The 16,166-nt window shown below is 37.2% G+C and overlaps 1 protein-coding gene across 9 annotated transcripts in view; it reads left to right on the top strand.

The window, feature by feature from the left end:
* The window catches only part of RASAL2 (RAS protein activator like 2), a gene marked incomplete at its 5' end in the record, with an annotated part of 387,226 nt that overhangs the window by 309,837 nt on the left and 61,223 nt on the right, over positions 1–16,166 (top strand). For all 9 annotated transcript variants that reach the window (XM_082612733.1, XM_082612736.1, XM_082612732.1 and 6 more), the window contains one exon: positions 8,190–8,299. In XM_082612733.1, the coding sequence (XP_082468859.1) occupies positions 8,190–8,299 (110 nt within the window). The remainder of the gene's footprint in view (positions 1–8,189; positions 8,300–16,166) is intronic.

Below are 16,166 nucleotides of genomic sequence, written 5' to 3'. Positions count from 1 at the left end.
TATGTTTTGGAGATTAATCCTTTGTCTGTTGATTCATTTGCAAATATTTTCTCCCATTCTGAGGGTTGTCTTTTCATCTTGTTTGTAGTTTCCTTTGCTGAGCAAAAACTTGTAAGTTTCATTAGGTCCCATTTGTTTATTTTTGTTTTTATTTCCATTACTCTAGGAGGTGGATCAAAAAAGATCTTGCTGTGATTTATGTCAAAGAGTGTTCTTGCTATGTTTTCCTCTAAGAGTTTTATACTGTCCGGTCTTACATTTAGGTCTCGAATCCATTTTGAGTTTATTTTTGTGTATGGTATTAGGGAGTGTTCTAATTTCATTCTTTTACATGTAGCTGTCCAGTTTTCCCAGCACCACTGATTGAAGAGACTGTCTTTTCTCCATTGTATATCCTTGCCTCCTTTGTCATAGGTTACTTGACCACAGGTGCGTGGGTTTATCTCTGGGCTTTCTATCCTGTTCCATTGATCTATATTTCTGTTTCTGTGCCAGTACCATATTGTCTTGATTACTGTAGCTTTGTAGGATACTCTGAAGTCTGGGAGCCTGATTCCTCCAGCTCTTTTTTTTTCCCTCAAGACTGTTTGGCTATTCGGGGTCTTTTGTGTCTCCATACAATTTTAGGATTTTTTGTTCTAGTTCTGTAAAAAATGCCATTGGTAATTTGATAGGGATTGCATTAAATCTGTAGATTGCTTTGGGTAGTATAGTCATTTTCACAATATTGATTCTTCCAATCCAAAAACATGGTATATCTCTCCATCTGTTTGTATCCTCTTTAGTATCTTTCATCAGTGTCTCATAGTTTTCTGCATACAGGTCTTTTGTCTCCCTAGGTAGGTTTATTCCTAGGTATTTTATTCTTTTTGTTGCAATGGTAAATGGGAGTGTTTCCTTAATTTCTCTTTCAGATTTTTCATCGTTAGTGTATAGGAATGCAAGAGATTTCTGTGCATTAATTTTGTATCCTGAAATTTTACCAAATTCATTGATTACCTCTAGTAGTTTTCTGGTGGCATCTGTAGGATTCTCTATGTATAGTATCATGTCATCTGCAGAAGTGACAGTTTTACTTCTTCTTTTCCAATTTGTATTTCTTTTTCTTCTCTGATTCTCATAGCTAGGACTTCCAAAACTATGTTAAATAATAGTGGTGAGAGTGGACATCCTTGTCTTGTTCCTGATCTTAGAGGAAATGCTTTCAGTTTTTTTATTATTGAGAATGATGTTTGCTGTGGGTTTGTCGTATATGACCTTTATTATGTTGAGGTAGGTTCCGTCTATGCCCACTGTCTGGAAAGTTTTTATCATAAATGGGTGTTGAATTTTGTCAAAAGCCTTTTCTGCACCTATTGAGAAGATCATATGGTTTTTCCTCTTCAATTTGTTAATATGGTGTATCACATTGATTAATTTGCATATATTGAAGAATCCTTGCATCCCAGGGATAAATCCCACTTGGTCATGGTGTATGATCCTTTTAATGTGTTTTTGGATTCAGTTGGCTAGTATTTTGTTGAGGATTTTTGCATCTATATTCATCAGTGATATTGGTCTGTAATTTTCTCTTTTTGTAGTATCTTTCTCTGGTTTTGGTACCAGGGTGATGGTGGCCTCGTAGAATGAGTTTGGGAGTGTTCCTTCCTCTGCAATTTTTTGGAAGAGTTTGAGAAGGATGGCTGTTAGCTCGTGTCTAAATGTTTGATAAAATTCACCTGTGAAGCCATCTGGTCCTGGACTTTTGTTTCTTGGAAGATTTTTAATACCAGTTTCAATATCATTACTTGTGAGTGGTCTGTTCATATTTTCTGTTTCTTCCTGGCTCAGTCTTTGAAGGTTATACCTTTCTAAGAACTTGTCCATTTCTTCCAGGTTGTCCATTTTATTGGCATAGAGTTGTTTGTAGTAGTCTCTTAGGATGCTTTGTATTCCTGTGGTGTCTGTTGTAGCTTCTCCTTTTTCATTTCTAATTTTATTGATTTGAGTCCTCTCCCTCGTTTTCTTGATGAGCCTGACTAATGGTCTATCAATTTTGTTTATCTTCTCAAAGAAACAGCTTTTACTTTTATTGATCCTTGCTATTGTTTTCTTTGTTTCTGTTTCATTTATTTCTGCTCTGATCTTTATGATTTCTTTCCTTCTGCTAACTTTGGGTTTTGTTTGTTCTTCTTTCTCTAGTACCTTTAGGTGTAAGGTTAGATTGTTTATTTGAGATTTTTCTTGTTTCTTGAGGTAGGCTTGTATAGCTATAAACTTCCCTCTTAGAACTGCTTTTGCTGCATCCCATAGGTTTTGGATCGTTCTGTTTTCATTGTCATTTGTCTCTAGGTATTTTTTTATTTCCTCTTTGATTTCTTCAGTGATCTCTTGGTTATTTAGTAACATATTGTTTAGCCTCCATGTGTTTGTGTTTTTTACGTTTATTTTCCCTGTAATTCATTTTGAATCTCATAACGTTGTGGTCAGAAAAGATGCGTGATATGATTTCAATTTTCTTAAATTTACTGAGGCTTGATTTGTGACCCAAGATGTGATCTATCTTGAAGAATGTTCCATGTGCACTTGAGAAGAAAGTGTAATCTGCTGGTTTTGGATGGAATGTCCTATAAATATCAACTAAATCTATCTGGTCTGTTGTGTCATTTAAAGCTTCTGTTTCCTTATTTATTTTCATTTTGGATGATCTGTCCATTGGTGTAAGTGAGGTGTTAAAGTCCCCCACTATTGTGTTGCTGTCGATTTCCTCTTTTGCAGCTGTTAGCAGTTACCTTATGTATTGAGGTGCTCCTATGTTGGGTGCATATATATTTATAATGTTATATCTTCTTCTTGGATTGATCCCTTGATCATTATGTAGTGTCCTTCCTTGTCTCTTGTAACATTCTTTATTTTAAAATCTATTTTATCTTATATGAGTATTGCTACTCCAGCTTTCTTTTGATTTCCATTTGCATGGACTATCTTTTTCCAACCCCTCACTTTCAGTCTATATGTGTTCCTAGGTCTGAAGCAGGTCTCTTGTAGGCAGCATATATATTGGTGTTGTTTTTGTATCCATTCAGCAAGCCTGTGTCTTTTGGTTGGAGCACTTAATCCATTCACCTTTAAGGTAATTATCAAGATGTATGTTCCTATGACCATTTTCTTAATTGTTTTGGGTTTGTTTTTGTAGGTCCTTTTCTCCTCTTGTGTTTCCCACTTAGAGAAATTCCTTTAGCATTTGTTGTAAAGCTGGTTTGTTTGTGCTGATTTCTCTTAGCTTTTGCTTGTCTGTAAAGCTTTTGATTTCTCCATCGAATCTGAATGAGTTCCTTGCCAGGTAGAGTAATCTTGTTGTAGTTTCTTCCCTTTCATCACTTTAAATATGTCATGCCACTCCCTTCTGGCTTGTAGATTTTCTGCTGAGAAATCAGCTGTTAACCTTATGGGAGTTCCCTTGTATGTTATTTGTCATTTTTCTCTTGTTGCTTTCAATAATTTTTCTTTGTCTTTAATTTTTACCAGTTTGATTACTATGTTTCTCGGCATGTTTCTCCTTGGGTTTATCCTGTATGGGACTCGCTGTGCTTCCTGGACTTGGGTGCCTAGTTCCTTTCCCATGTTAGGGACGTTTTCACCTACAATCTCTTCAAATATTTTCTTGGGTCCTTTCTCTCTCTCTTCTCCTTCTGGGACCCCTATAATGCGAATGTTGTTGTGTTTAATGTTGTCCCAGAGATCTCTTAGGCTGTCTTCATTTCTTTTCATTCTTTTTTCTTTATTCTGTTCCGCAACAGTGAATTCCACCATTCTGTCTTCCAGGTCACTTATCTGTTCTTCTGCCTCCATTATTCTGCTATTGATTCCTTCTAGTGTAGTCTTCATTTCAGTTATTGTATTGTTCATCTCTGTTTGTTTGTTCTTTAATTCTTCTAGGTCTATGTTAAACATTTCTTGCACCTTCTCAATCTTTGCCTCCATTCTTTTTCTGAGGTCCTGGATCATCTTCACTATCTTTATTCTGAATTCTTTTTCTGGAAAGTTGCCTATCTCCACTTCATTTAGTTGTTTTTCTGGGGTTTTATCTTGTTCCTTCATCTGGTACATAGCCCTCTGCCTTTTCATCTTGTCTATCTTTCTGTGAATGTGGTTTTTGTTCCACAGGCTTCAGGATTGTAATTCTTCTTGCTTCTGCTGTCTGCCTTCTGTTGGATTAGGCTATCTAAGAGGCTTGTGCATATTTCCTGTTGGGAGGGACTGGTGGTGAGTAGAGCTGGCTCTTCCTCTGGTGGGCAGAGCTCAGCAAAACTTTAATGCACTTGTCTCCTGATGGTGGGGCTGGGTTCCCTCCCTGTTGGTTGTTTGGCCTGAGGTGACCCAACACTGGAGCCTACCTGGGCTCTTTGGTGGGGCTAATGGCAGACTGTGTGAGGGCTCATGCCAAGGAGTACTTCCCAGAACTTCTGCTGCCAGTGTCCTTGTCCTCACAGTGAGATACAGCCACCCCCCACCTCTGCAGGAGACCCTCCAACACCAGCAGGTAGGCCTGGTTCAGTCTCTTATGGCTCCTTCCCCTGGCTCCCCATGCGCACCCTACTTTGTGTGTGCCCTCCAAGAGTGGAGTCTCTGTTTCCCCCAGTCCTGTTGAAATCCTGCAATCAAATTCCGCTAGCCTTCAAAGTCTGATTCTCTAGGAATTCTTCCTCCCGTTGCCTGACCCCCAGGTTGGGAAGCCTGACATGCGACTCAGAACCTTCACTCCAGTGGGTGGACTTCTGGTATAAGTATTCTCTAGTTTGTGAGTCACTGACCCAGCAGTTATGGGATTTGATTTTATTGTGATTGCGCCCCTCCTACCGTCTCATTGTGGTTTCTCCTTTGTCTTTGGATGTGGGGTATCTATTTTGGTCAGTTAACAGTGTCTTTCTGTCGATGATTGTTCAGCAGTTAGCTGTGGTTCCAGTGCTTTCGCAAGAGGGAGTGAGAGCATGCCCTTCTACTCAGCCATCTTGAACCAGTCTCCCTCAAATTACTCTTTTATCATATGCCATTTGTCATCAACGTTTTTGAAAGAAAGAATATATCATGGTATTCTGTGGAAAAACATGAACAACAGGTACTCTGAGTCAAAAAAATAGTTCCGAAGAATGAAGATGCATAGGGATACCTTAACTGATTTTGTATATATTCTTTTTGTGTGTACACTATGTGATATATGACAAAACCAGCCAAAGTAAGTCTTTAAAAAACTTCTTTAATACAAAATAAAAATTCTAAGTGGTAAGGCATTGTGTTATAGTTTAATTGGCTGCTTTTTTCTTTGTATACATAGAATAATGGTGTGACTTACAATCACTGGTGTCCTAGATTCAAAGAAATATGATAGTATTATTTTGTGATTAAATATGCCAGGCATTAAGAGCATGTACCTTCCCAATACATGTTGTGTCATTTATATTTGTATTTATTTCTAATCTTATATTAAACTACAGGCTCTTTGAGGGCAGAGTTTGTGTTTGTTTTATCTTTGTTTCCCTTACAACACCTAGTACCATGCTTTATAACATATACACATAAAATAAATACTTAATAAATAAATGGATTAAAATATGAAGTATTATACAATAAGTGCCACAGGCAGGTAAAGTACTATATGAGTGAACATCTACTAGTACATTCTCAATTAACTGCTTAACTGTAGTGTGTTAGAACCGTATTTATATATGGTGTTTTGTCCAGTCCTTGGGCTGAAGCTCAGCTTAGGCCAGTGGTTTTTGAACCAACTATAAATGATCCTAATAGAATTCTATAAATTTAGGTCTGGTTTGCTGACTACATTTACAAGGAAATGTGGTGACTCATCTTGGTTGAATCATAGAAAGTAGTAAATAAAACCTTTGCCTTAGAGAACAGATAACATTGACTTTCCCTAATGATGCTAAGATTATACAGGAGATCAGGCAAATGCCTGTCTCTAAGAAATATAGTACTTCTTTTTTTTTTTTTTTTTTTTTTCCAGTACGTGGGACTCTAACTGTTGTGGCCTCTCCCGTTGCGGAGCACAGGCTCCTGATGTGCAGGCTCAGCGGCCATGGCTCACGGGCCTAGCCGCTCCGTGGCATGTGGGATCTTCCCGGACCGGGGCACGAACCCGTGTCCCCTGCATTGGCAGGTGGACTCTCAACCACTGTGCCACCAGGGAAGCCCAGAAATATAGTACTTTTTAAAATAGCCCTTTTTTTTTCCCTCCAATCAATCTCAATACACCTACAATAAAAAACAGCCTAGGGAATAAAGATCAGCTTAGTGAATTATGTCTGTGTGATATTTTCTAGTTTTCACCCTTATTCTTTGGGCTATAAGTACAAGAAATAATATAAGCATTTTTGTTCAGTCAGCTAAATAGCTCTACTTCTGATTCAAATAAGTTTGTTTCCATTTTTTCTCTAGCAGTGCTTGTGTGTTTACTTGGCATGGAAAAGCACTGTGGTAGTCCACACTACTGTTCACCAAATATCTCTTTCTAGATACGTGACAGGATTGTACATTCTTTCCCTGTTGAAGTTAGGTGTGGTCATGTGACTTTTTTGTCCAATAAAATGAGACCACTAATGACATGAAGCTTTAAGAGCAAGTACAAAATTTACCACACTTCCTTTATCCTGAGGCAGCAACTAATAGAAGCACAAAGATGGAGCCTCCCTTAGCCTAAGTCCCTGAGTGAGGACAGCATAGTGCCAGGTCCCCATCATATTTGACCTGCTCATAGACATATAGTACATTTTGTGCCAGTAAGATTGTGGGGTTATTAGGTAAGCATAACCTAGCTTATCATGATTAATATAGTCTTCACCCCAAAACAGTGGGCTTTAATGGTAACTAAAAGAATATAACAGATTTGATGTGCTGGTATTGGCCTAGTATTTTTTTTTCTTCCTTATGGAAATATTTGTTGTACACAGCTTCTATAAGCTAATATTCATCACAAGGTGATTAGAGTCAATTCCATACATCAAAATACTTTTCTCTGAATTATAGTCTTTTGTCAAGACATTTTGGTATACTTCTATAAGATGTCCTTTTATCTGCCAACAACAGAAATGCCAATTCATTCTTGCATTTATTCTTTAATTCAACAAACTTTTTTGAATGCCCATTATTTGCCAGGTGCTAAGACTAGGAAGATGTTCAAGGCACTCTAGATAGTTTGGTGGAAGTGGCAGAAGGTAAGCAGGGCTAAAACCTATAAGACACTTTGTTCTTCTGAAGTCTGGGTCCTTCACTGGTTTCATACATGATACATACCTGTTTCACTTTAAAATAGTTAAACTACATTTAAAATTTAACTTCACAAGTACCATATCCAAGGTGACATAGATCAGATTTTGCCACTGCTGAGACCACCAACGTATTACCTTAAAAGTTAGAAGTTTCTTTACCATAGCTAGTATAGAAACTGTTTAAGAAATAAGAAATTAAGTGCCATCAAAAAGTTTAATTCTTGGGCTTCCCTGGTGGCGCAGTGGTTGAGAGTCCGCCTGCCGATGCAGGGGACGCAGGTTCATGCCCCAGTCCGGGAGGATCCCACATGCCACGGAGCGGCTGGGCCCATGAGCCATGGCCGCTGAGCCTGCGTATCCAGAGCCTTTGCTCCGCAGCGGGAGAGGCCACAGCAGTGAGAGGCCCGCGTACTGCAAAAAAAAAAAAAAAAAAAGTTTAATTCTTGACATATACACACCATCAAATGTAAAATAGATAGCTAGCAGGAAGCAGCTGCATAGCACAGGGAAAGCAGCTTGGTGCTTTGTGACTACCTAGAGGGGTAGGATAGGGAGGGTGGGAGGGAGATGCAAGAGGGAAGGGATATGGGGATATATGTATACATATAGCTGATTCACTTTGTTATACAGCAGAAACTAACACAACACTGTAAAGCAATTATACTTCAATAAAGATGTTAATAAATAAATAAACTTTTTAAAAGTTTAATTCTCCCAATTATCATAGAAGAAAAAAATTTTTATCACATTATCAGGTAGTTTCCAGCAGCTGTATTTTATAAATTAAAAATTTTAAAGCTGAATTCTGTTTCTGGTCTTCATTATAAGAATCTGAGTATCTTTTGCAAACGCAGTGCAGATGAGTTAGGAGACAGCAAGGTTCCCTTTTGGTTCTTCTTCCCATCACTTTTTGCCTTTTCATTCTAGGGGTTCTTCAGCAAGCGCCTGAAAGGCTCCATCAAGAGGACCAAAAGCCAATCAAAGCTTGACCGAAACACGAGCTTTCGGCTTCCCTCCCTTCGCAATACAGATGACAGGTAGGAGTTCACTTGCTTAAAACAAAGAAAGAAATTTTACAGTGCATTTTGATAAGACATTTTGGTCTTCGTTAACTTTGCATCAATGATACTTGGAAAGATCCGATACAAAATTTACTTTTTTGCCTTGCTCATATTGAGGCAAGGTACAAAATATTGGCTTAAATATCCAACCAGTTTAAAAATCTTACAATATTAGAGAGTGTGTGGATACCTAAGAACTAATTTAAGAATTGGTTGTGCTGTTTCTGTCAAACCAAGTTCTAGTGGTCAGAGGTGTATCTTTCTTTTGTAGGATGACCATAAGGGATGATGATGGCTATAGCTAACATTTTCTGAGCACTGTACTAAGTGCTTTATATGCATTATCTTGTTTAATCTTAATAATAACCCTGTAAGAGAAATGTTAATATTATCACCATTTTATAGATGACAAGTCTGAGGAACAGAGAAGTTAAGTAATCTTGCCCAAGGTTATACTGCTTAGTAAATAGCAAAAATGGTATTTAAACTTGGGTAATTTGGCTCTAAGGGTCCATGGTCTTCACTGCTTCATTGTTCATTGTGTATAGTATATGGACTTAGCCTCATTAATTTGCAGTCACGTCTAGAAGATATGTATGAAGAGGAAGCCTGGATTTCAATAATTAGGACTACCAGCTTAAGCAAACCTCAAATGCATGGCTTGCTAAGGATAACAACCCTCTAAAATGATTGAATGTATGCTAGGACACATTTGTAATACTTCACGTCTCTACAATGTTCAAAATTTAGGAAATGGTACTTGTTGTGTCTTGACACATCACCACCATCACCAGTATTTACCGAGTGCTTATTCTGTGCCAAGTATTTTTAATGTAGTATCTTATGTAATACAGCCCTAGATACTATTATTATCCTCATTTTACAGAAAAGGAACTAAGGCAAAAGAGATTGAGAAACTTGCCCAAGGTCATACAGCTAAGTAGTAGAGCTTTGATTTAAACTCATGTCTGGCTTTCATAATGATACTCTTATTTATACTTGGGTGTTTTTTATTTTTTTTTTACTTTTGGTAATAAGTCCATTATTTCCAGTTATCTGCATAACAAACAGAAATATAGATTATAATCTCTATAATGGCAGATTATAGATTTGCCAGGCAGAGAATTACTCTCGTTTTATATGTGAAGTAACTTGTCCCCCATACTGAGTTGATAAGAGGCTACTGCTTTATCAGCTCTTCTTATCCCTGAACCACATTAGAGATGGTCTGTGAAATTTGCAAGTATGTTCAATTTGCGGTGTAATTGTATTGTTAAATATGTCTTTTATACCTTTTTGTTTTAAGATAATCATTAAAAAAAGATCTTTTATTCTCATATTTTTCCCTTAGATTTTACTGTATAGCACAGGGAACTGTATATATATAACTGAATCACTTTGTTATACAGCAGAAATTAACACATTGTAAATCAACTATACATCAGTTTTTTAAAATTACTTTTATCATTCAAACAACCATTTACATTTTATCAGTATGATGGATGAATAGTAATAATAAACACATATACAGTATGTACTATGTGCCATACACTGTTCTAAGCACTTTACATAAATGAAATCATTTAATCAGCACAACAACTCTAGTTACAGTCATGACCTCATTTTGAAGATGAGAAAACTGAAACAGAGAAATTAGTAAATTGCACAAGTTCACACAACTTAGAAAATGGCAGTACTGCGGTTCCAATCCAAGAATTCTAGCTCTTGAGTCTACATTTTTTAATTTATGCTATATTGCCTCTCACAAAAAAAGCAGGTGGGGGGCATTTCTTTGTTTTAATTTGTAGTTACCTAATGCCTACTAAGTTGAACATCTTTTCGCAAGTTTTCTTCTTCTATGACTTGCTTATTCATCCCTTTGCCATTTTTCTATTGAGCTATTTGTCCTTTTTCTTATGGTTTGGAGTAGTGCTTATTATTACTAGGGATTGTAAGCCACTATTATGCACGTTGTTAAAATTTTCTTCCAGTCTGTTTCTTGTATTTTTAAATCATGTGTCTAAATTATATAGAAGTTTTAGATTTTCATTTGGTCCAACATGTCAGTCTTTTTCTTTGTTGACTTACCTGGCCAAATTTGACCAGAACACTGAACTCAAGAAGCCAGGGATCTCTTTCTCATTAAATTTCTCATTATGATGCTGTTCAAATCACTATATCTTACTTCTTCAGGAGGAGGAAATATTCTGCCTGGGGTATTAGGAGGATAATGAGGTAGTGATCATGATATTTTGAATTCTTCAGGCTTTTTGATAACAACAAACCTTATCTGCACTCATTACATTTTTAAAAGATAAAATTATCCTCATGAGGTCTGAGTTACTGCTTTCAGATGGCAGAAAAACAGTTGTAAATGAGTTGATTTCATCTAAAGAAGGTTTACTACATATGATAAGTAAGCTTTTCTGTCCAAAAGAACATAGGGTATTTTAACATGCAGACTTAATTGATCAAAAAGACCCTCCAGGTTTGTCTAGTTGAATGATCTGCAAGTCGTAGACTCTGCTCTAAGGCCCTGATGGAATTTGGTACCAGTGTTGCTTTGGGGATCAATTTATGATGATCCTTAAACTCAGAATTTCCTTTGGGAATTTGTGGGGCATAGGCATAAGGACTAAAACTTTGCCAAATAATTAATATTTTTAAGAACCAAATTTCTTGATACACAGTAACATATCTAATTGTGACAGTTATGTACAGACTAGAAAGCCATTTGCTACCAGGGAATATAGAGTACTAAAGACACAGCCCCAACCTCAAGGTGTCCAGTAGAAGAAGTAAATACTAAGGAAGAAATGGTATAAGGGAGGTGAGATTACTTCTTGTTAGGTGGACCAAGAAAGACCTTAGAGGGCAGTGGCCTGTGAGTTGAACCTTAAAAGAGCAGGTATAATTGGAACTGAGAAACAGACGCATGGAGAGAACATTCCTCAGAATGGAAATAATGAGCAAAAGAAGAAAACAGGAAACTACAGCGCTTGAAAAGAAATACTGAGTAGTTCATGGTATATAAAGGAGTGAGGTAGGAAATGATTGGAAAGGTAAAGTTCCAATTTTTACATTGATAGGTAAAAAACTGTGTTTTTTTGTCGTAAAAATGACTTAAAATGTATAAGAAACAGAAATATGAACTCTATCTTTGATGAAACTAGGATAAATCTGAATGATAGATTACTTAAAATTAGAGGAAGATCAGGGCTTCCTTGGTGGCGCAGTGGTTGAGAGTCCACCTGCCGATGTAGGGGACACGGGTTCATGCCCTGGTCCGGGAAGATCCGACATGCCACAGAGCGGCTAGGCCCATGAGCCACGGCCACTGAGCCTGCACGTCCAGAGCCTGTACTCTGCAATGGGAGAGGCCACAACAGTGAGAGGCCTGCATACCGCAAAAAAAAAAAAAAAAAATTAGAGGAAGATCAGACGTAGTTGCCTGCAGAAGGAAATTCTGAAAAAAAAGTCTATCGCTTAATGATTCAGATCAGTTGCTAATTAACAGATACTCAAAACAGTAATGGCTTAAACAAAGTAAAGTTATATTTTCCTCACCTATAAGAAGTCTGAGGGTGGGCAGTCTAGGACTAAGGATTCAGGGCTCTTTGTGGGCTTTTTCCTCTGCCATTCTCAAGATCTTCAAGGATCTCTTTATGAACACAAGTTAGCTACTGGAGCTCCAGCCATAGCATCCATGTTTCAGGTACCAGAAAAGAGGGGCCCATAAAAGGACACCTGTCTTCCAACGAAGTTATCTCCTTTAGAGCAATTTCCCTGAAACCTCACCCAGTGGCTTCTCATTGTCACTTCTATCTGCAAGAGAGACTGGGAAATGTTATACATGGGTACGTTGTTGCCCCCAATAATACAAGAGTCTGTTATTAAGGAAGGAGGAAAAGATGGTCATTAGGAAGACAGCTAGCATCTCTAACAGAAGAAAGAGGTTGATTTACCCACTCACCCCCAGAACTCTGGAAAGGTTCAGCTCCCACCCAGCTCTAGCAGGCCAGCAGCCAGGCTTACATTCATCACACAGCAAATTTGAGAAACTGAGCCAGATAAAAAGACCTACAGATACCAACATTTATGTTCCCCCATTACAATGTCAGCTGGTAATTCTACTCCTAAGTATATCCAAGAGAAGTGAAAAACGTATGTCCCCACAAAAATTTGTAGCATGAATGTTCGTAAACATTATTTATAGTAGCCCCAAAGTGGTAATGTCCATCAACTGATGAATGGATATACAAAACATGATATATCTAAGCAATGCTATATTATTCAGTCATAAAAAGGAATGAAGTACTGACACATGCTACAACAGGGACAAACCTTGAAAACTTTATGCAAAGTGGAAGAAGCCAATCACAAAACACTATATAATGTACAATTCCATTTATGTGAAATGTCCAGAATAGGCAAATCTATGGAGACAGTAGATTAATGATTGCCAGAGGCTGGGGATATAGGGCAGGGGAAAGTGATGAATGAAGAATGACTGCTAATGGACATGAAGTTTCTTTTTGGAGTGATGAAATGTTTTAAGCTTAGACTGTGGTGATAATTGCACAACTCTGAATATACTGAAAATCGTACACTTTAAGTGGGTAGATTTTATGGTATGTTAATTATATCTCAATAAAGATGGTAATTTAAAAAAAAAAAACAAACAGCTGGCCAGGAAGTACTCTGCAGTGAAGCTCACTAATCTGTAAGCTCTATTCCAGCACACAAAGCTTCCATTGAGTTCTTTAGTGCTTTAATCTTAAATATAAACAGATGGCCAAGAATCTCCAGATATTTGAGGAAGTTCTTCAACATGAAAGGCAGAGAGAAAAACAAATAAACAGGAGAGAGAAAAAAGAACCCGGAAGAAACAGAGACAATGCGTAGAGCCAAAATCAACTTCAAAGCATAATAAATATTTTCAAAATATAAGATAGTGCATCTATGAAACAATAAGATGCTATAAGAAACGGAACCTCAAAGAAACAAGAAAGAGAGCTTGGAAATTGAAATATAAAAGCTAAAGTCAAGTCAATCTCCCAGAAAGTAGAACAGAAAATGAGAAAATCAATCCAGAAGATTCTAGTAAAAGAAAAGTTTTATTAGAAAACTTTGGAGAGGAAATTGTCAAAGAAATAATACAAGAAAATTTCCCAAAACAAGAAAATATAAATATCCAGATTGGAAAGGCCACCAAATTCCCAATACAGTGAATGAAAAATGACAAAAGACTTTCCAACACACACCACACACACACACACACCAATTCACATCATCATGAAAGAGCACAGCACCAAGGCTTTAAAAAAAATCTTAAAAGCTTCTAGCAAGAAAAAATAGGTTACATACAAAGGAAGTATGAAAGGATTGCATTGGAATTCTCAATAAAATATTGAAAATCAAAAGTCAGTGGAGCAGTGTTTTCAAAATTCTGAGTGGAGGTTATTTTCAACACAGTATTCCATACACAGGACAGTCCTTGAATGCCAGATGAGGAGTTTGGATTTTATTGTATAAGCAATGGGGTTTTTTTAAACATTTTTGAGCATGGAAGTGACCTAATCAGAATTGTGCCAATTATAGATTAATCCAACAATGGAATTTCAAATGACTTGGTTTGCAGAGACTAAGTTTGGGAGACCAATTAGGAAAAAAAAAAAAAAAAAAGCTATGGTAGGAAATAAGAAAGGCTCTAAAGAGGGTAGTTGGCAGTGGGAATGAAGAGTCAGAGACAAGATAGGAGAAACATTTTAGAGGCAAAATCAATAGGATGTCACAAAGTCATCATTGTTCCAAAGCCATCTAATCAGATAAAAGCCAGTAAAGTGATTTCCTAGAATCGATATTGGCAGCATTTTCACATTAAAGCCATGTCATGTGGAAGGGTGTTGGGACAGGAGAAGACTCTGCTGTTTCTGCCTTATATTGAAATGCACTTTGAAAAGTTTGAAAAACTAGGAAATGCTGAAAAACCATGGTTATACAGCATTGTCAGGCATTCCAGGATTTCGAATGCCTGTCAGGTTGCCAACCTTACTCTGGAAGTGCTACTTAAATTTACCAAGTCTTGAGGTGAAGATAAGCACATGGAATAGAATTTTCTCAACTCCTTCAAACGTCCTTCAAGTAAAAACCTTTGCAGTAATGTCTTCAATTCTGAGGCTCACTGACAAAGCATGGTTTTAAAGTAGTCCGCTTATTCTTTGTCAGGAGGATACCTAAGAATAAGTGTAGTGTTCATTTGTAGGGCGTATATACTCAGCTTCTTGAGTTTCTCCTAATTAGAACTAATTTTTTAACTCTTTTTTTTTTAATTTGTATACTCACAAGAAGTTGTAGAGTCTTGCAAGCACTTCCCCCAATAGTGATATCTTATGACTGTAGTGTAATATCAAAAACAGGTAATTGACATTGGTACAATACTGTTAATTAGACTACAGATTTTATTTTTCACCAATTTTTATGTGCACTCATTTGTGTGTATTTATAAGTCTATGCAATTTAATCCTATGTATAGATTTGTGTAACCACCACCACAATCAAGATACAGAATTATTCCATTACCAGAAAAGAACTCCCTCTGCTACTTTTTAGTCATACCCACCTCCCCACACCCATCCCTGTCCCCTAGCAACCACTTTTTGTTTTCTACTTCTATGGTTTTGTTATTTCAAGAATGTTATATAAATGGAATCATATAATGTGTAGCCATTTAATATTGGCTTTTTTTTCACTAAATAAAATGCCCTTGAAATCCCTCCAAATTGTTGTATCTATCAATAGTTTGTTTCTTGTTATTGCTGAGTAGTATTCCATTTTATGGATGTATCAAAATTTGTTAACCAATCACCTACTGGAGAACACTGGTTTCTGATTTTTAGCTATTAGGAATAAAGCTGCTGTGAACAGTTGTGTACACATAAGTTTTCACCTCTCTGCAGTAAATACGCAAGCGTGCAATTGCTGGGTTGTATGATAAGTACTTGTTTAGGTTTAGAGGAAACTGCCAAACTATCTTCCAGAGTACTTGTACAATTTTACATTCCCACCAGCAATTTTTATGGGTTTTGTGTGTGTGTGTGTGTGTGTGTGTGTGTGTGTGTGTCCCAAGACATTTTCACTTCTGTTTTCTTTTAGAAGTTTTATGATTTTTAGCTTTTATATTTAGATCTACGATCCATGTAGTTAATCCATGGTTACTCTAAATCAAAGGTCTTAACTCAGAGCCTATTGGTGTTCACTTCGAGATAGTAATCAAACTTCATACTTAGCCCAGCCAAGCCAATTGCAGACAGTCTGCTTTTGGAGAAGGAAGTATTATAAACTACTTACTTCTCTCTTCGCATCCAGCTTAACTACCCGTGGCTTTAGGTGCCCTCCAGATTTGGAGCAAGGGGAGAGACAGAAAGGAGGGGAAAGGTAATAAGAAAAGTTTTAGTACTATCTTAGCCTTCCATAATGCTCTCTGAGTCTGGCAGGTGTTTAAAGCTGACTCTTCTATCATGAGGTACTTTGAAGAATTCTTCAGAAATGCCTCATCTTTGAGGAACTCTCATCTATGGTTTTTTTTAGTTTCATGGGTACATTTCTATTCTAGGTGTTCACTTGCAACTCCTTCCACAGTTTCTAGGAAGGAATTTTTGCCGTTCTAGTCTTCACCCTTCCAGTCCTCTGGTCTACAGGAAATATTCACACATCCTTTGCCCTGACAAACCTCTAGGAGTGCAGCCTAATCCAAAAGTATCAACTTGGGCTGTGCTACCGACAGTTAGTCATTTCTCATCCTCTAGATTTCCCAGGTAAAATCAAACCCCACCTTGTATGC

The sequence above is a fragment of the Mesoplodon mirus genome (genome assembly GCF_964341445.2).
Source record: "Mesoplodon mirus genome assembly, chromosome: 3".
Taxonomy (NCBI): Eukaryota; Metazoa; Chordata; class Mammalia; order Artiodactyla; family Ziphiidae; genus Mesoplodon; species Mesoplodon mirus.
Note: the sequence above shows the minus strand (reverse complement) of the source record. Positions and strands in the feature narration are given on the sequence as shown.